The sequence below is a fragment of the Netta rufina genome (assembly GCF_964035555.1).
Source record: "Netta rufina genome assembly, chromosome: 11".
Taxonomy (NCBI): domain Eukaryota; kingdom Metazoa; phylum Chordata; class Aves; order Anseriformes; family Anatidae; genus Netta; species Netta rufina.
Genome location: NC_140134.1, coordinates 7,292,080 through 7,308,057, shown reverse-complemented (window position 1 = coordinate 7,308,057; position 15,978 = coordinate 7,292,080). Strand labels below are relative to the sequence as shown.

The 15,978-nt window shown below is 36.4% G+C and overlaps 1 protein-coding gene across 2 annotated transcripts in view; it reads left to right on the top strand.

Annotated features, from left to right (window-relative positions):
- Window positions 1–10,127, top strand: part of RORA (RAR related orphan receptor A) — a gene marked incomplete at its 5' end in the record, with an annotated part of 362,061 nt that extends 351,934 nt beyond the window's left edge. For both annotated transcript variants that reach the window (XM_084293075.1, XM_084293076.1), the window contains 6 exons: window positions 3,180–3,301; window positions 4,725–4,857; window positions 5,622–5,729; window positions 7,203–7,313; window positions 8,478–8,590; window positions 9,854–10,127. In XM_084293075.1, the coding sequence (XP_084149201.1) occupies window positions 3,180–3,301; window positions 4,725–4,857; window positions 5,622–5,729; window positions 7,203–7,313; window positions 8,478–8,590; window positions 9,854–10,018 (752 nt within the window). In that variant the 3' untranslated portion in view covers window positions 10,019–10,127. The remainder of the gene's footprint in view (window positions 1–3,179; window positions 3,302–4,724; window positions 4,858–5,621; window positions 5,730–7,202; window positions 7,314–8,477; window positions 8,591–9,853) is intronic.
- Between the last annotated feature and the right edge of the window lie 5,851 nt (window positions 10,128–15,978).

Sequence of the window (15,978 nt, the reverse complement as noted above, 5' to 3'; positions counted from 1 at the left end):
CTTCCATTGTAATTGTCTTGATAGTGTCCTTTGGATTAAAATGACACATATAGCCAGGTGATAGTGAGAATGCTGTTTCAGGACAGCTGTGAGCATGTATGGGCATTCTTCTGTGAAGTGCACAATACCCTAATCACGGTTGAACACATTACAGAAGTGTTACAGATCAGATCTAGTAACGTTGCTTTTGTTTTCAATTCTTGTAATAGTACCTTCTGAATACTGATGAACAATCTAATTTTTAATGCTGAGCAACAAGAGTATTTCTTTAATTGAAGATTTATTTTTGAATGTCTTATCTTCCTTTTTTACTAAGTAAATACCATATTTTCTAATGACAAGTCATGATTTTCTAATATGAAAAGTCAGTGGATTTTCTTCCACTGCTTACCTGTATCTGGGATATACAGAACCAAAACATTAATGTAATCTGAGAGCAGTTCTCTTTTCCAGTGGTTGAAGAGAATCTGGACTCAGATACTTCAGAAAAATTTTCAGTGGAGCATGTTTGGATAATTTCCCTAAGATCCGTACAATGACCACATTAATTAGGATGTTTTATTTCAAACCTTTCACTCAATGATTACAGTAGGGCTGAATTCCACAACTCTTATTTATCAATATCAGACACATTAGAGAGCACTTGGTCAAGTAGTCAAAAGTGAACTAGAACACAGGACATTAGAGAAGCCACTTTAAGATGCCTAATTATTCCATTAATAAACAACCTAAAAATTGAAACAATCAGGTATTCCAAAAGTAACTTTTTCTCTTGCTATTTTTTTGTTAATTAGTGGCAAGCATATGATAAAAATATTCTGCTGGTTTTACTTTCATTTACATTCTCCAAGTACCTTCAGTTACAGATAAAGTCAAAATGAGAAGAAAAATAGGATAAAGGCTATTTTACTGGCTTTGTCTCACTCGCTGGTTGTTAAAATTCTCGTGGGAATTAGTAAAAGATCAACATTAAACCTATATTATAAAGAAAGGGATTTTCCTTCTTAGGCCAGGTGTTGAGTTTGGAACCCTTTAGTAAAATGAGTTTGTTGTATTGCTTACCTTTATTTACACAGTGCTTGCATTTAAGCCTCGTGGAACGTGATTTGGGTGCCCAGCATTGACATTGCCAAACAATGTCTGAAGAATGTTTGTCTTCCAGACTAAGGTTTCAATTTAGGAAGGTGTGGCTGTTCAATGAAAGTATTTAGGTGTGTGCTTAAATACGGTCTAGAACTGAGGCTAAAGTTAGTGAATAACATGGTAAAATTTCACCTTCTGTATCCTGCAAGGGCATATGAATAATGCTGTCAGGTGCTGCTAGTGAAAGTAAAAGAGTAAATGGTAAATGTTTTAAGTACACACTTGTAAACAAAAATTGTACTGAAATACATGAAAGCTATGATAATAACAAAAGTAGTAACTACCTTATGTTGTAGATTGTTGATTGTTCAGGTAGCAAATACAATCTGATTTTAGATATTATTTTAAACCAAACTATTAATGCAATAAGTACTAAACAGACTGATCAGTCCAGCAGCTCAATTTGTGAAGAGTTGGTATAGGGTGTTATTAAGCAAAGCAAATTTCACAGAAGACCTGACACTCTCATTCTTTAGGATATCATGTAGTTCTTGATCACCATTCTTTTTCACTTTCATAGAATCACAGAATGGCTTGGGTCAGAAGGGACCTTAAAGACCACCTAGTTCCAACCCCCTGCCTGGACCCCTGCAGGGACGCTTCCCACCAAACCAGGTCACCCAAAGCCCCATCCAGCGTGGCTTTGGGCACTTCCAGGGATGGGGCATCCACAGCTTCCATGGGTAGCCTGTTCCAGAATCTCACCACCCTCAGAGTAAAGAATTTCTTCCTAGTATCTAATTTACATCTATTCTTAGTTTAAAATCATTACCACTTGTCCTGTCAGTGTACATCCTGGCAAAGAGACTCGCCCCGTCTTCCTTGTAGGTTCATTTTAACTACTGGAAGGACATACTGAGGTCTCCCAAGAATTTTCTGTTCTCCAGGTTGAACATTCCCAACTCCCTGTCTTCGTAGGAGAGGTGCTCCAGCCCTTTGAGCATCTTATTGGTCCTCCTCTGGACCTGTTCCAAGACTGGACCTGGTCCACGTCTTCCTTGGGCTGGGGACCCTGGAGCTGAACCCAGTACTGTAGGTGGGGTCTCACAAGAGCAGAGTAGAGCGGGAGAATCACCTCCCTCAACTGGCTGGTCACACTTCTTTTGATGCAGCCCAGGGTACGGTTGGCTTTCTGGGCTGCAAGCACACATTGCCAACTCATGTTGTATTTATTTCATCTACCCATACCCACAAGTGCAGAGCTATTCTCAATCCACTCATCACCCAGTCTCTACTCATGTTTGGGATTGCCCCGACCCAGGTGCAGCCCCCTTGCACTTGGCACTACAAGCCTTCCCAGTCAGCGATGGCCTAACTTGAAAAAGCACTGACTGCAGAACTGTGAGACAAGGCACTAGGCCTCTGCTTGTTATGTGCTAAAATACATGTCAAGAGACAAGACAGAAAAGAAGAAGATTTCTAAGTCTGAACAGTACTTCACAGTATAATTCTTAGTCCAGGTTTCAAAGCTGACTTTATCTTAATAAAAGCAGGAAGGCCGCTTACTGAATTTGCAGTAGTTGGAATGCTCTCTGGTTTCACTAAATTTTGCCTTTACTTTTCAAGCTTTTTGATCCTGCAGGCTTTCTTTGCACCCACTGCTGTGTAAGTAAGAAGTGTGTCCCCAGTACAATTTTCTTTATTTAAAAATAAATTGAAGTTTACCTAAACATCTTACAAACTAGTGAAAGGACTATACTTGGTGTTCCTGCATTCAAATCTCAGAACTGCATTGTGTGCGTGTGTTATGTGTGTATGTGCATGTGCAGAGTGCCCTCTAATGGATGCTTTGGGCCCCTGAGGAGCTGGGCCAGGTATGTTAAGAACCAGAATTCTGCTTTGTCTACCGTGAGTCAGTTAGCAGTTTGCATTAATTTATTGTTATGAAGAAAAATCCAAGGAGATCTGAAATGGAAGCGTTCTAACAGCTAACCTTTCCCCACCTCCTACTTGCAAATGGAGTATGTTAGTTTCCTCATGTCTGAAGGTATAGCTTTGCATTTTTAATGTGTATAACTTTTTGGTCTTTCTTTTAGAACATCTTGCACAGAATATTTCCAAGTCTCATATGGAAACTTGCCAGTACTTGAGAGAAGAGCTACAGCAGATAACATGGCAGACTTTTCTTCAGGAAGAAATTGAGAACTATCAGAACAAGGTATAAAAGCGTGCCGTAGTTTGGCATGCTTTTTCTAAAGCATGGTATTCCCATAACACACCGCAAAATTCACTTTTTCACTGCTTTCTGTTTACTATCAGGAATATACATTTGTGTGTTTTCAAAACAAAACAAAAAAAAACAGTACTAGAGCCTAAATGAGTATGGCAGGAAATACTTTGCATTTGTGATTGTTATAAATACAGGAAAAGATAAAGCTTCCCAAACATATTTGTCTCTTATTGATAAACAGATAACAAACCAGCATTTTTTTTCACTCCTAAATGACATGTTATTTACTCTTCTTAGTTTGTAATCACCCCTATTATCCAAATAAATAAATAAATAAAATAAAAATCAGTTGAAACCATCAAGTTGTAACTGTAGAGTTCTTTACAGCTGATCTGTAAAATAGTCATCAATACAAGGACATGCATGAATCTTGGATTGGAGTGTCTTACTCATTTTCCATTCCTATCCAATAATCAACAACCTGAATAGGAGTCAGTCAAAAAGTCTGTTGGCTTGTTTGACGCTTTCTTGTTTTGCATGGTATATTTCCTTTTGAGGTTATAAACACAGAACCCATCAGATTTCCCACCTTCATTGCCAGGGTTGGATCCCTGATTCATTCTACAGCTGCCACAGTGTTTCAGATTTACCTATAGAATAGCATCAGAATGCTTGCCATGCCTCCAGTAGGTATTGTAAGTTTTAATCCCTGTTTGTATTTTCATTATGCCTTCCATCCACGTACTACTACCAAATGGATACTTTTGGAAAACTATCTTGAGAGTCACTACTAAAGCACACTGTTCTTTGAATTTATTTTTCATTTCCACAAAAAATACTTAACCTTTAGGAATATTTTTTTTCCACTTGTTAGATAATCTCATCCTGAATTATTATTAACATAAGAGAAATTCACTAATTGCATGCTGCCTTTATGTCATTCACAAGATGATCTTCATATATGTATACTTTATATGTATCCTTATGAAGACCAGCTTGTTAGATAATTCATGTTCTGTAATAATAAATAAATAAAAACAGAAGTTGATAGGAAAAACGTGATTATGCAGTGCTATAGTAAATTTTCTTTTGATGCAGCGAGTAACAGTCCCACTGATATCACCAGAATTATTACACTTGGAGATTTTTTGGCTTATGAACTAAAAATATTGCAACCTGGATCTCTCTGCCATCACTGAAGAAGTTTTACATGTTTGCATTTTCATTCATCTTCATGAGGCTTTTTCTTTGAGGTTAACATCCCTTTTGTTATAAGCAGACTGTAGCCAGGATTGCTGGAGAGAATTCACTCCACTTTGATTTTCAGCTCAGTTTTACTTTATGAAAATGGGCTTTCCAAACATTAAAACCTTAATTAGTAACTTCTCAATTTTTCTTCTTTCTCAAACAGCAAAGGGAGGTAATGTGGCAGTTATGCGCAGTCAAAATAACAGAAGCTATACAGTATGTAGTGGAATTTGCCAAACGCATTGATGGCTTTATGGAACTGTGTCAAAATGATCAAATTGTGCTTTTAAAAGCAGGTATGTGGGTCAATTTTAAGGTCTGCTTCTATTAGTTTTGACTGAGGAAAGTGCTAGCTGTATACAGTTATGATGTATACTTATATACATATGTTGTACAATGATAATTTAAAATACTACAAGAACAAACGTACAAATTCTGTGTGTCTTCTGTTTGAAATAATATGTTTTCTTGGTTACTCTGGATGGAATGAGTTCCATTTAGTGGAAGATGTATGCTGCCAATGCAGGGGGGTTGGAACTAGATGATGTTTAAAGTCCCTTCCAACTCAAACCATTCTATGATGAGTTCCAGTCTATGTATGAAATTTTCATTATGAACAAAGGGAGCAATAAGTGTGTAAGGATGAAGAAGTTGGATTCAATTTTTTTGATTTGGCGTACTAACAGTGAATAACATATTTGTAGGTAAAAATCCAGATTGTTCTACACAAGATGTTGTAGAAGTAATGCAGATTACTTAGACAAAGCTGTTAAAGCTTCATGAGCATAATCTAAATGAACTGCTTTGACTTCAGAGACTTCATTATTCTAATGAAAAATATTTATTAGCATTAACTAAGTTGCTTTTACAAAAACTTCTAAAGGGGTTTATGGGAATTATTTTAATTGTACTATCAAATCGAACTATTCTTTGTTGCACCACAGAAACCTACTACTCTACTCAATCTATACTGAAGGCAGAGCATTTTGAAGTTTTTGAATCCTCACTTGCAACTGAAGTCTCTACTTAAATAGTCAAACATACATTGTTTCTGTTTTAGGGTCTTTAGAGGTTGTGTTCATCAGAATGTGCCGTGCCTTTGACTCCCAGAACAACACAGTCTACTTTGATGGCAAGTATGCTAGCCCAGAGGTTTTCAAGTCCTTAGGTAAGGAAATGTCAAGTGTTGCATTTTAAACCACAGAATAAAAACAATAAGGTAGAAGAGCAAGAGAGACAGCTGCCTTGAAAAAATCAGCTTGTAGTATTCAAATAAAAAGAGAGTTGAAAAGCTCAAACTGCTTATTTTGTAAACAATCATGCTGGCTCTGTTTGAAGCCAAGCTGATTTCAGGAGTTACAACAGCTTAACTCCATGCAGCAAAGGATTGTTGGTGTTAAAATCCATTATGTACCTTAGATCAGGGTAGATCTGTTTGGACACATTTGTGAAGAACAGAAGCTCAGATTTCATAATCCCTTGTAAAGTTTGATGTATCCTGTTGGAAAAAAAAAAAAAAAGGAAACTTTAAGTCTCTTTTGGATACACTGACATTACTGCTTTGAAGTTGTTAATAGTGTCTTGTAATATGCAAAATCTAGTTATTTGCAAGTAAAATATTGTAAATATTTTTTTAATTAAACCATACCGTAGCAATTTTTTTAAACTTCTATTTTTAAAAGGATGCATTTAATTGGGTATAAATTTGGGATGTAAGCCATTTTGGAGGGCAGTGAAAAATGGCAGTGACAATATGGCAGTGAAGAATACCATACAGTTACTGAAGTATTCCATGCCTTTCTAAAATACCTCAAGGTACAAAGTCTCAGTGCAAACAATTCAGAGAATGCAGTATCAGATGTGGGCCTCTACCTGCTACTAGATCCAATGAAAAATTACTTTCATCTGTTACCAACTACACCCAGAAATTTAAGCTGGGTTGGGGGCTGAGATCTGCAGAGGAGAACCCTATTCCAACAGAGGTTGCAGTCCCTTTCAAAGCAGGGCTCAGCTTTTGTGAACTGCGTAACAGCATGTGTAACAGCAGCAGTAACCTGACTTACACCTGTGTGAGCAAGAGAATGGATGAAAGGAGACACAGTTCTTTTTCTGCATGAAAAGCTTTCAGACCCTGGCTTCTCCTTTTGCTCCTGCATGTATCTTGTATGCCTTTCTCCCCTCCCTCTTCTGTGTGCTCAATATTATTGAAATCAGCATTTTTCAAGTACACATTTAAAACATCCAGTCCACAGTAACATGAGAAAGTTTCGTTTAGAATGGCAACAAAGCCAAACTGATTTTGAGTTCAAAAATGGCTTGGTTTTCATCTGTATTTACCCCAAAAGAACAACAAGATAAAATGTACAAAGCCTTCAGAATACTGGGTACCAGGGTGTGGGGGACTTGTGGGACTAGGTTAAATTGGTAAATAAATAAATAAATAAAATAGGGTGAATAGGTTAAAAAAAAACAGGCATGAATGAGATCTCGATATCATCACTTGACAGTCCTTAAGGGGAAGAATGTTCACTCATAAAGTATTTTACACCCATGTTTCACCTTCATCAGAATATATCAGCAACTGTGTAGCTTTGAAATGGTTTTAAACAATTTGGCATGAGCTGTACCTTCTTTTTGGCAGGTTGTGAAGACTTCATTAGTTTTGTGTTTGAATTTGGAAAAAGTTTGTGTTCTATGCACCTGACAGAAGATGAGATAGCTTTGTTTTCTGCATTTGTTTTAATGTCAGCAGGTAAGAGAAAAAGTATTGCTCTAGGTTTCTACGGTAGAGTTCATTTTCATTTTGAAGTATCTTTTAATGGTAAAGCTAAGACTATCAGACAGCATGAAATGTCAACAATGTTTTGGTCCCTCATGACCAATTTTTTTCATAAATATATTTAAAACATAAATTTAAGAACAAATCAAGTTGGAAATTCTAATCTAAACCCATGTTTTCTAATGTTTCTCCTTGTTGTTGATATAGCTTCTTCGCAAAAGCTTAAATGCATGTTGATTGAGATCACCAGGGCGATCTAGGTGGGACAGGCAGAACATGGACAGCATTGAATTGATATAGTCAACTGCCAGTGGGTGTGAGCGTGCAGCTGTAACAGAATTGTCACAAGCACATGATAAAATATGTTTTTTTCTGAGATTATTATCTCAAACAGATTCACACAGTACTCCAGGTACTGGGAAGACATATTAAGTTGGGTGAAATAGGATACCACTTGAGAAAGTCAGTTTGTGTTTGGCATAAGACCAAAGGAAATACAGTCTTTTTTTAAACTGCAGTATAGTGGACTCAGCAGTATGTGTTGGAGGAGTCTATTAGCAACAGTGAGTTATTGACTCCATCATAAAGATATTTTTATGCTATTTGCCGTGATGGAAGTATGTTTGCCCTTTGTCTTAGTATTTAGGCCACAGAATCCCTCAGTTCTGCCACACCAGCTGTCGCAGGTGATCCTTCATTTCTGCTAGGAAGTTTAGGAGCACTTTTTGAATAGCTTAATATTGCTTCTGATTTTTCTGTATGTCACTGTAGGTCTAAGGAAAGAGTTCCACTCCAACTGCTTGTTCATTATGTAATCTATTCATTTCCCACTAAAAAGTTGCTAGCTTCGTTTTGTAAACACCCTGCATTTTAAAGACCTTATTAGCAAATAATTAATAAAGCTTATTCAGATATGCAGCAATCTTCTTATTGAGGGCTTTATAAAAGTAATTTTAAATCGAGGTAATAAATGTATTCCAAAACCAATGAATTTTAAAACTCATTTCTTATGTAAGAGTGTTAAAATGTAAGGAAGATTGCAAACAGGAAATACAAATTTGCAATAGAATTAGTATTTCTTGGTGCAATGTGATGGATGTACGCAGTACTAGAGGTGTTAACTCCATTTGTATTTAGATCGTTCATGGCTTCAGGAGAAGGTAAAAATTGAAAAACTCCAACAGAAGATTCAGCTAGCACTTCAGCACGTCCTACAGAAAAACCACCGAGAAGATGGAATTCTAACAAAGGTATGAATCATACTGTGCCATGTCACGACTGTGAAAGTACACTTTCTTATGAACAATATAAAAGCTTTTATGCATTTACTAAACCATACTTTAGTAAACCACACTAAAGTATGGTTTAGTAAATGCATAAATGCAAAATGAAAATGAAAACCCATCAACGTTTTTATTCTACTTGTCCTAAACAACATTTCTGCCATGCAGAACACTATTTCAGTTTTCCAATATGCAGGCCTTGATCTTCATGAAACCTCTGTCTGCATGACAACTAGGTTGTGACAAGACACAATATCCAAACTAACCTTGTTTCTCAGCATTCCGTGAGTTCCCCACACAGTCTTTTTCTCATCAGTTTTTCCAAATCTTGATGGCTAGGGAGGAGAAAAGAGATAGTAAATACTATTATGTTAATCTAAAGTATCATCACATAAGTTTTCAAAAATTCAAAGGCAGTGTGATGTTTAAAAAAAAAAAAAAAAAAGTGAAAACCAGGGGAAGGACAGGCACTTCCTTGCAGACATAGTTCCTTGTTGAACTTCACAGAAGGGATGTTCATGCTTAGTTTAACACCATGGAATTAATTACAACAAGCAGGATGTTACAGCCCAGTATAAAGTCTAGGCTTTCTAGATTGTCCTCATTTCAAGTCCTAGCTCATATCATTCTTTTCCCAGCATATACTTTAGATACCTTTTGTTAGAAGGTTTCTTCCAGTGCTTTTGTACAAATATGTACTCAGTAAGTTCAATGACTACTCTAGCCATATTTTTTTTTAGTACAGATTTTTCTGATCTTTCCTTTATGACAATTTCATTTTACCTTTATTGGGCATAAATGTAAATAGCCTGATCTATTATACTGCCATTTCCCTATATAATACAGTGGGTTTAAGAGCTATCAGCCATGCCTTCTTCCAAGGAAGTAGCTAAGTAGCATGAATAAAGGTCCAGACAGGTAATAGTTCCATATCAATCTGGTGCTCATGGTATTGTCTAGATACTAGGCAAGTGATACATTTTTCTAGGTACTTCAAGGAAAGATTCTTTCACAAATAGTATTCATACATTACTTGATAGCATTTTAGTGGCTTCCCCCTTTTCCTTTTTTTTTAAATCTGACACACCATACTCAGCCACTACTATGCTTCTGAAATGTCACTGTTAATGTAAACAACTGAAGTGAATTCCATATGTTTGAGAGAGCTCTGATCCTAAGGAGGCCTGGTTCTATGTATGACTCTGTGACTTCTGTTCATTTTTTTTACAGTTAATATGCAAAGTGTCTACTTTAAGAGCACTGTGCGGACGACATACAGAAAAGCTTATGGCATTTAAAGCAATATACCCAGACATTGTACGACTTCATTTTCCTCCACTTTACAAGGAGTTGTTCACTTCAGAATTTGAGCCAGCGATGCAAATTGATGGGTAAACGTATCACCTAAGCACTTCTAGAATGTCTGAAGTACAAACATTAAAACAAAAGAAAGGAAAAGAGAAAAAAAAAAAAAAAAAGAGAAAAAAAAGAAAACCGAGACACTTTATATGGCCCTGCACAGACCTAGGGAGCCAACACACTGCACATCTCTTGGCAGTCGGGGTCAGGCGAAGGATGGGAAACAATGAAACAAAGTTGAACTTGTTTTTCTCATGCATATGATTTCCATTATGCCTACAAATATGGACCCTTTTTCTGTCTCAGCTTCTCAATCCTTGACCTCTGTTTACACAGACTGAGGGTACTAATATCAGAAGGTTGTTTTCTCTTGTAGTTCACTGCCCAGACTTCTGACAGAACAATCAATTTGTTGATCAGAACAGAGAGTCCACCTAGTAATCAGCGACTGGTGTGCATTGCAGAGATTTCAGCATCAGTTTGCACAACTTGCTCATTGTTTCATGAAGGACGATTTTTTTCACCTACCACTGTTTGCCAGTAGACAGAACGGCATGAAAAGGGTCCATAGCAATAGCAACAATAGCATTATAATATATTACAGGGTAAATGGGCATGAAGACTATATATAGCAAAAGAGATATTGTTTATATATTGTTTTAATTAATATAAAATGTAGTTACTGGTATAGCTTTTCTTGTTGAATTGATAAGGCACTTTCATTTTGCACCTTTTTCTTTAAATTAAATGCTAGCGTGTTCATTGTTGTGTTGCATGTGCACCAGAAATTCAAGTTTAACTGAAAAAGGTTTTTGGCAGGTACTGGTACATTGGGAGGTATTTATGCTGCTGTTTTCCATGTTACTTTTAAAGAGAGGCTGGTCATATCCTGAAATGGTTACACAGATTTTTTTTTAAGAGTTTGAAAATAAGGAAAAGTTTCTAAATTAAAATCAGCTTTTCAACTGTTAATTTAAAAGGTACTTTTGTTTTCAAATCTTTCAAACCTGGATGTTTAAAATTATATGCCAAGATTCAGATTTAGGCACACAAGTCAAAAGCCTCATTTTCAAAGGTGCTGAGTTTCCTTGGACAAAGTTAACTTAAGCAATTACAGATCGCTTACAGATAGAATAAAGCATCACCCTTGAAAATCAGGCTGTTAACAAAGTGTGCCAAGCCCAACATAAACCCAGGTTTGAAGGGATTTACTCAAGTCTGTATCTACAGTAAAAGTATGTGTATGACATATATGTGGAAAATTGGTTTTTAGACATAATATTACATACTTTTTACTCCATTTTGTAAACAATGCCTTCAAACTCCAAACTCTATCCTATCAAAATCCACAGGATGTTTGGTTTTGGCTTCAGTGAGATTAGACAATGACCCATGTTCTTCAAACATCCACCAGTTCAATTTAAAGTAGCTGAACAGAATTGCTCTCTTTATTTAAATCGATGCACTTTAAAGTTTATCACATGAGAACAGACCAATAAAATAAGGGTACGCTGTTGCTAGAAAACATTGTTTTGGACTCTGTTTAATGCCTGGAAATCACAAATACCATAAATCTACATTCTGGCATTTTGAAGTTGTGATTCCTGCGTTGCGTAACCAACTGATAAGCCAAATCTTGCCATCTTTATTAATACGTTACCATTCTCTTTACATATAGTACTGTCTCTGAGTAAATGCAGCAAGATACAGAAGTTAAATTGGTTCTGAAGGGAACATATCCACACTAAACCACATCACAAAATAAACTGTGGCTTATTGCACCAGAGGTGCATAACTGCTTTTGGATGAGATGAGTACACACAACCAGATGTCTTATAGACCTGTACAAATTAAGTTTATGATGAAGTACATATGAAAAAAATAGGACTTTAAAAAAGAGAAAAACCCACAATGCACTCTACCACTTCAATTTCCAACGATAATAAATTGCTTACATACAGTCATTGAAAAGTAACATTCAATTGAACAGAAGCACACTGAAGTCTAACCATTTTAAAAGAAGAACTAGGGCAGCAGATCATTACAAGCAAAACAGAGATTTATTCTGTGATTTGAATGTTTCCTTTAGGGTCAAATTGAGCCATTGAGCCATGACCTCTCAAAGTTGTTTTTTTTTCGTCAGGGAACCTTGTAGATAGCACTGGATAGCACTTGGCTATCATTCCTCTATATGGGGTGAAAGCAGGGAGAGGTGGACAGGAACACTTGCAGCTTTGTGAGCACCAGGATGGAGGCCAGAGAGCTGTCCTTGTGCTGTGCCATCCTGCCCGCTCCCAGCCCAGCACACGCTCTCTGCAATCTCACTGATACCTTTTCCTAGAATCATTGTTTACTTTATTGGAGTAACTGGCATGATACGGTACTTTGATTCCAGTATGTGTTCCTACTTTTAAATCAACATTTTTAACTAACAAATGTTTTCTGAATGTGACCAGCCTTAGGTGCTAGTCCTTTAAAGATCAACTAAACTTAATTGCAGTGTCAACTAATGAGTAATGAAGTAAGACTTGTACTTTTTTAGAGAGTGAGATACAACTCTTGTTTCTGAAAATAAGTAGACTACCAGGCAATTGAGATTAATTTTCAGTCACATCATTAACCTATCTTTTCCTGATGAATATTAGTACTTTACCAGGCCTTTAGACACCAATGGTTTTGTTCAGTATCTAGTTCAGAGTATTTATACCCATAAGTCACTGACAACACAGAATTTGGGAGCATTTAATAATAAAATGCATAATCATAGAAGGGTTCCTAATAAGGCCTTAACTGAAAGCCTGTTACATCTAGAATTCGCTTGTACCATGATCTCCCAGGTTATGCAGCACCTACATGCTGTTGTTTTTCACAGCGGGAGCTCCTGTGTACTAGCACCTTGTCAAACCAGGCTGTGCATACACACCCCAAGGAAGTCTGCTTTCCTGATCACAGTTAGCAGCCACTTGGCAATAGAATATTACTGGCTTTGTTTCGCTTGGTAGAGACAAGGAAAAAAGAGATACGGCCATGGCAGATGTACTGAAAAGACGGCAGTTGCCACAGAGGCTGTTATGAAAGGGGATGTAGACTAGCCTCAGTGCGGCTGGCCGGAATGCCTGCCATGTGAGAACCTGACGCGGCAGAGGAAGTGCACTCTGCACAACTCTGGGACTGTGGCCTGGTGTCAGACAATCAACAGACTATTCAGTTAAAAACCATACTGGGGGGCAGTGGATATTCACAAGTATCTTCATGATCTGCCCAGCTGACTACAAACAAAAACGTGAGGATAGCTGAAGATAAAGAAGTAACATATTGCTCTTGAATGATCCGTTCATTGAGGTCTGCAAAGAGACTTTTTATTGGGCATAATAACTATCCACAGAGATATTTTCTGGCTTTCTAGAAAAGAGTATAGTATACTGTCATTTGGACCGCCCTAACATACTTCAGCATCTCTAATATTGTTTGGTTTTTAAAAACTATGGGATGAGGTGAAAAGGGAGGCTGTTTTTAAGTTTGGTTGTTCTTTATTAAAGCTTATCTATCTTAGTATGGATACCAAGATATCTGTGTGTGTATGTGCACCTGTGTGTGTGAGAGAGAGTACTGTTGTGCGCACATGAATATATGCGTGGGAGCGTGTGAGTGGCTGCTTCTAGGCTCTTAAGTGTCAATGAAAAAAAGAAAATGTATTGAAAATACTTAAGACAAAAACAGAAGGTGGAAAAAAGATTTATTCTATACAAAGCCTTGTCTGGACCACTTTAGAGAGACTTCTATTTTTTTAACCCTTCTATAAATATTTGATGGCACTTGAAATATTCCTGCAATAAAATGTGATTTGTGTAAACATTAAAAAAAAAAAAAAAAGATTTTGTAATGTGAAACAATGAAAGAAAGTAATGTAATTTTTCTAAAAAACAAAAAAAACACAAATGAACGAACTTTGTATTATTTTCTTGATGGAATTTGTCTATTTGTCTTTGGAAAACTTTTTATTTCATTGAATGTGCCATAGTAGAGGTGTGTGTTTCTTTTTCTTTCTTTTCTTCATTTTTTACATTGTAGATTTAAGGAATAGCTGTGTTCCGACATTCCAAAATGCAAGATGACATAGCGGTCATGATTAAAAGGTTTGATTAGTAAGCTTCAATCATTGTTGCTTTTTTTGCACATGTTCTTCATTCCTCTACAGTGCAATATGTACATAGAGCACTTGCGGGTGTAACCTTGATCCCTCAGGGAAAAATACATATTTGTACAGGATTTTTTTTGCCTTTTTTTTTTTTTTTTTTTTTTTTTTTTTTTTTTTTTTTTTTTTTTTTTTTTTTGCTAAGGAATGTCGATTGAATCACTTGTCTGTTGTTGAGGGGCAGCCAGATAATAATCCTAAACCACTGTCACAAAACATTGACTGTTTAATAATTTTGTGCCCTTTTATTATTTAAAAAGAAAAATAAAAGTTATTTTCTGACAGTTCTTTGTGCTGATTGGTGAAAAAAAGGGTAAATATATAAGCACCTTATGATTGATTTAACTGTGAATGACAATCCATCTTGTTATCAACAACGGAGGCCCTATCATTTTGGAGCTGGGGTTAAGAGTCAGAAACTAATGTGCTCAGGGATCTTCTAAAACTCTTCAACAGGGTGGCCAGTACTACTGGTGGGACAAATTACTTTAAAAAGAAAAAAAAAAAAAAAGCTAGTATTTCTTCCCTTCCCCTCTCCCCCTCTCCCCCAGGCACAAGAGAACTGGATAGATTTTTATTTTTTTTTAACTAAATGCTCTATGTGTGCCTCATTCTATGACTCAGTTTTGCAATCTATCTGCTCCTTGGTCTTTATTTTCTTCCAAACAATATTACTCCAAACAATTGCAAAGGTTTTTGCAATTATATTTTAGCAAATAAATGAATGCTGATCCATTAATAGATCATGATGGAAATTTAATTTCAGTAACCTCTGGACGTTGTTATAATCATAGGACTTTTTCCAGGTGAATTTCTGTGTTTTGCAATATAAAATGGGTTTTCAGTATTTAAATTGTCAAAGAAAACAAATCAGTTTATGATAGTACAATATGAATGAAAATGCAATGATCAGGTTTTGGCAGTAAAGTCACATAGAATACAAGAACAGTAATTCAGACCTTATCTGTCATTATCACTTATGCTTCATGGTAAAGCAAAAAACCTGACAGGAAAGAAACACTAAGGCTGAAGTCAGTCATTTTCGTATCTAGTACATCAGTTTCAAATGATCACAACAGTAGCGAAAACCAGCAGTGTCTAGTAAGTCTCTAAGTGCCAAATTGTATGATTCTGGAAGCCTATCACAATTAGTTTTCTTTTGTGGCCTCACATTATTTTGAAAATGCAAGTAGGAAAGTAAATAAGCAACTATGGACAAAATGAGCAAGATTTCAAGACTGGTTAGAGATCAGGAAGAGAGTGAATTTCTCTATCAAACGTCTTTTTTTCTTGCAAAAAGCATCAGTTCTCCAGTATCTTAGGTTAGTAAGTTTGTTTTGTTTTCCACTGGGTCTATGGCTTCCAGTTGTTTACTTGATCTCACATATAATCATTAGGGAAACCTTTCTTAACATTTTGCAAGCTGATGGTCCAGTTTAGCTTGGAATGGCCTTCTAAGGCTTACAACTGCTAAGTAAGTATGACCTCCTGATTAGCTTGTGTTCTGGCAATGTCACCAGAAGAAAATCACTATTGCTGATTCTCAAGAAATCCTCCTTTTCATACTTGCTGATCAATTAAACATACTATTAATACTCGCAGTCTACACAATGTATTAACTATGTAGTGGGGTGATCCAAACATTACAGTATCTTCTTTTGGGCTCTAAGGATTGACATAGATGTTCCCCAGTCTGTACTTGATGAACAAATAGGTTGCCAGTAGAAGCTGTGCAAACAGTGTATGATTTTTTCCAGCAAATTCTTGAAGTCCCCAAAGTAGATAAATCAGTGTCAGAAAC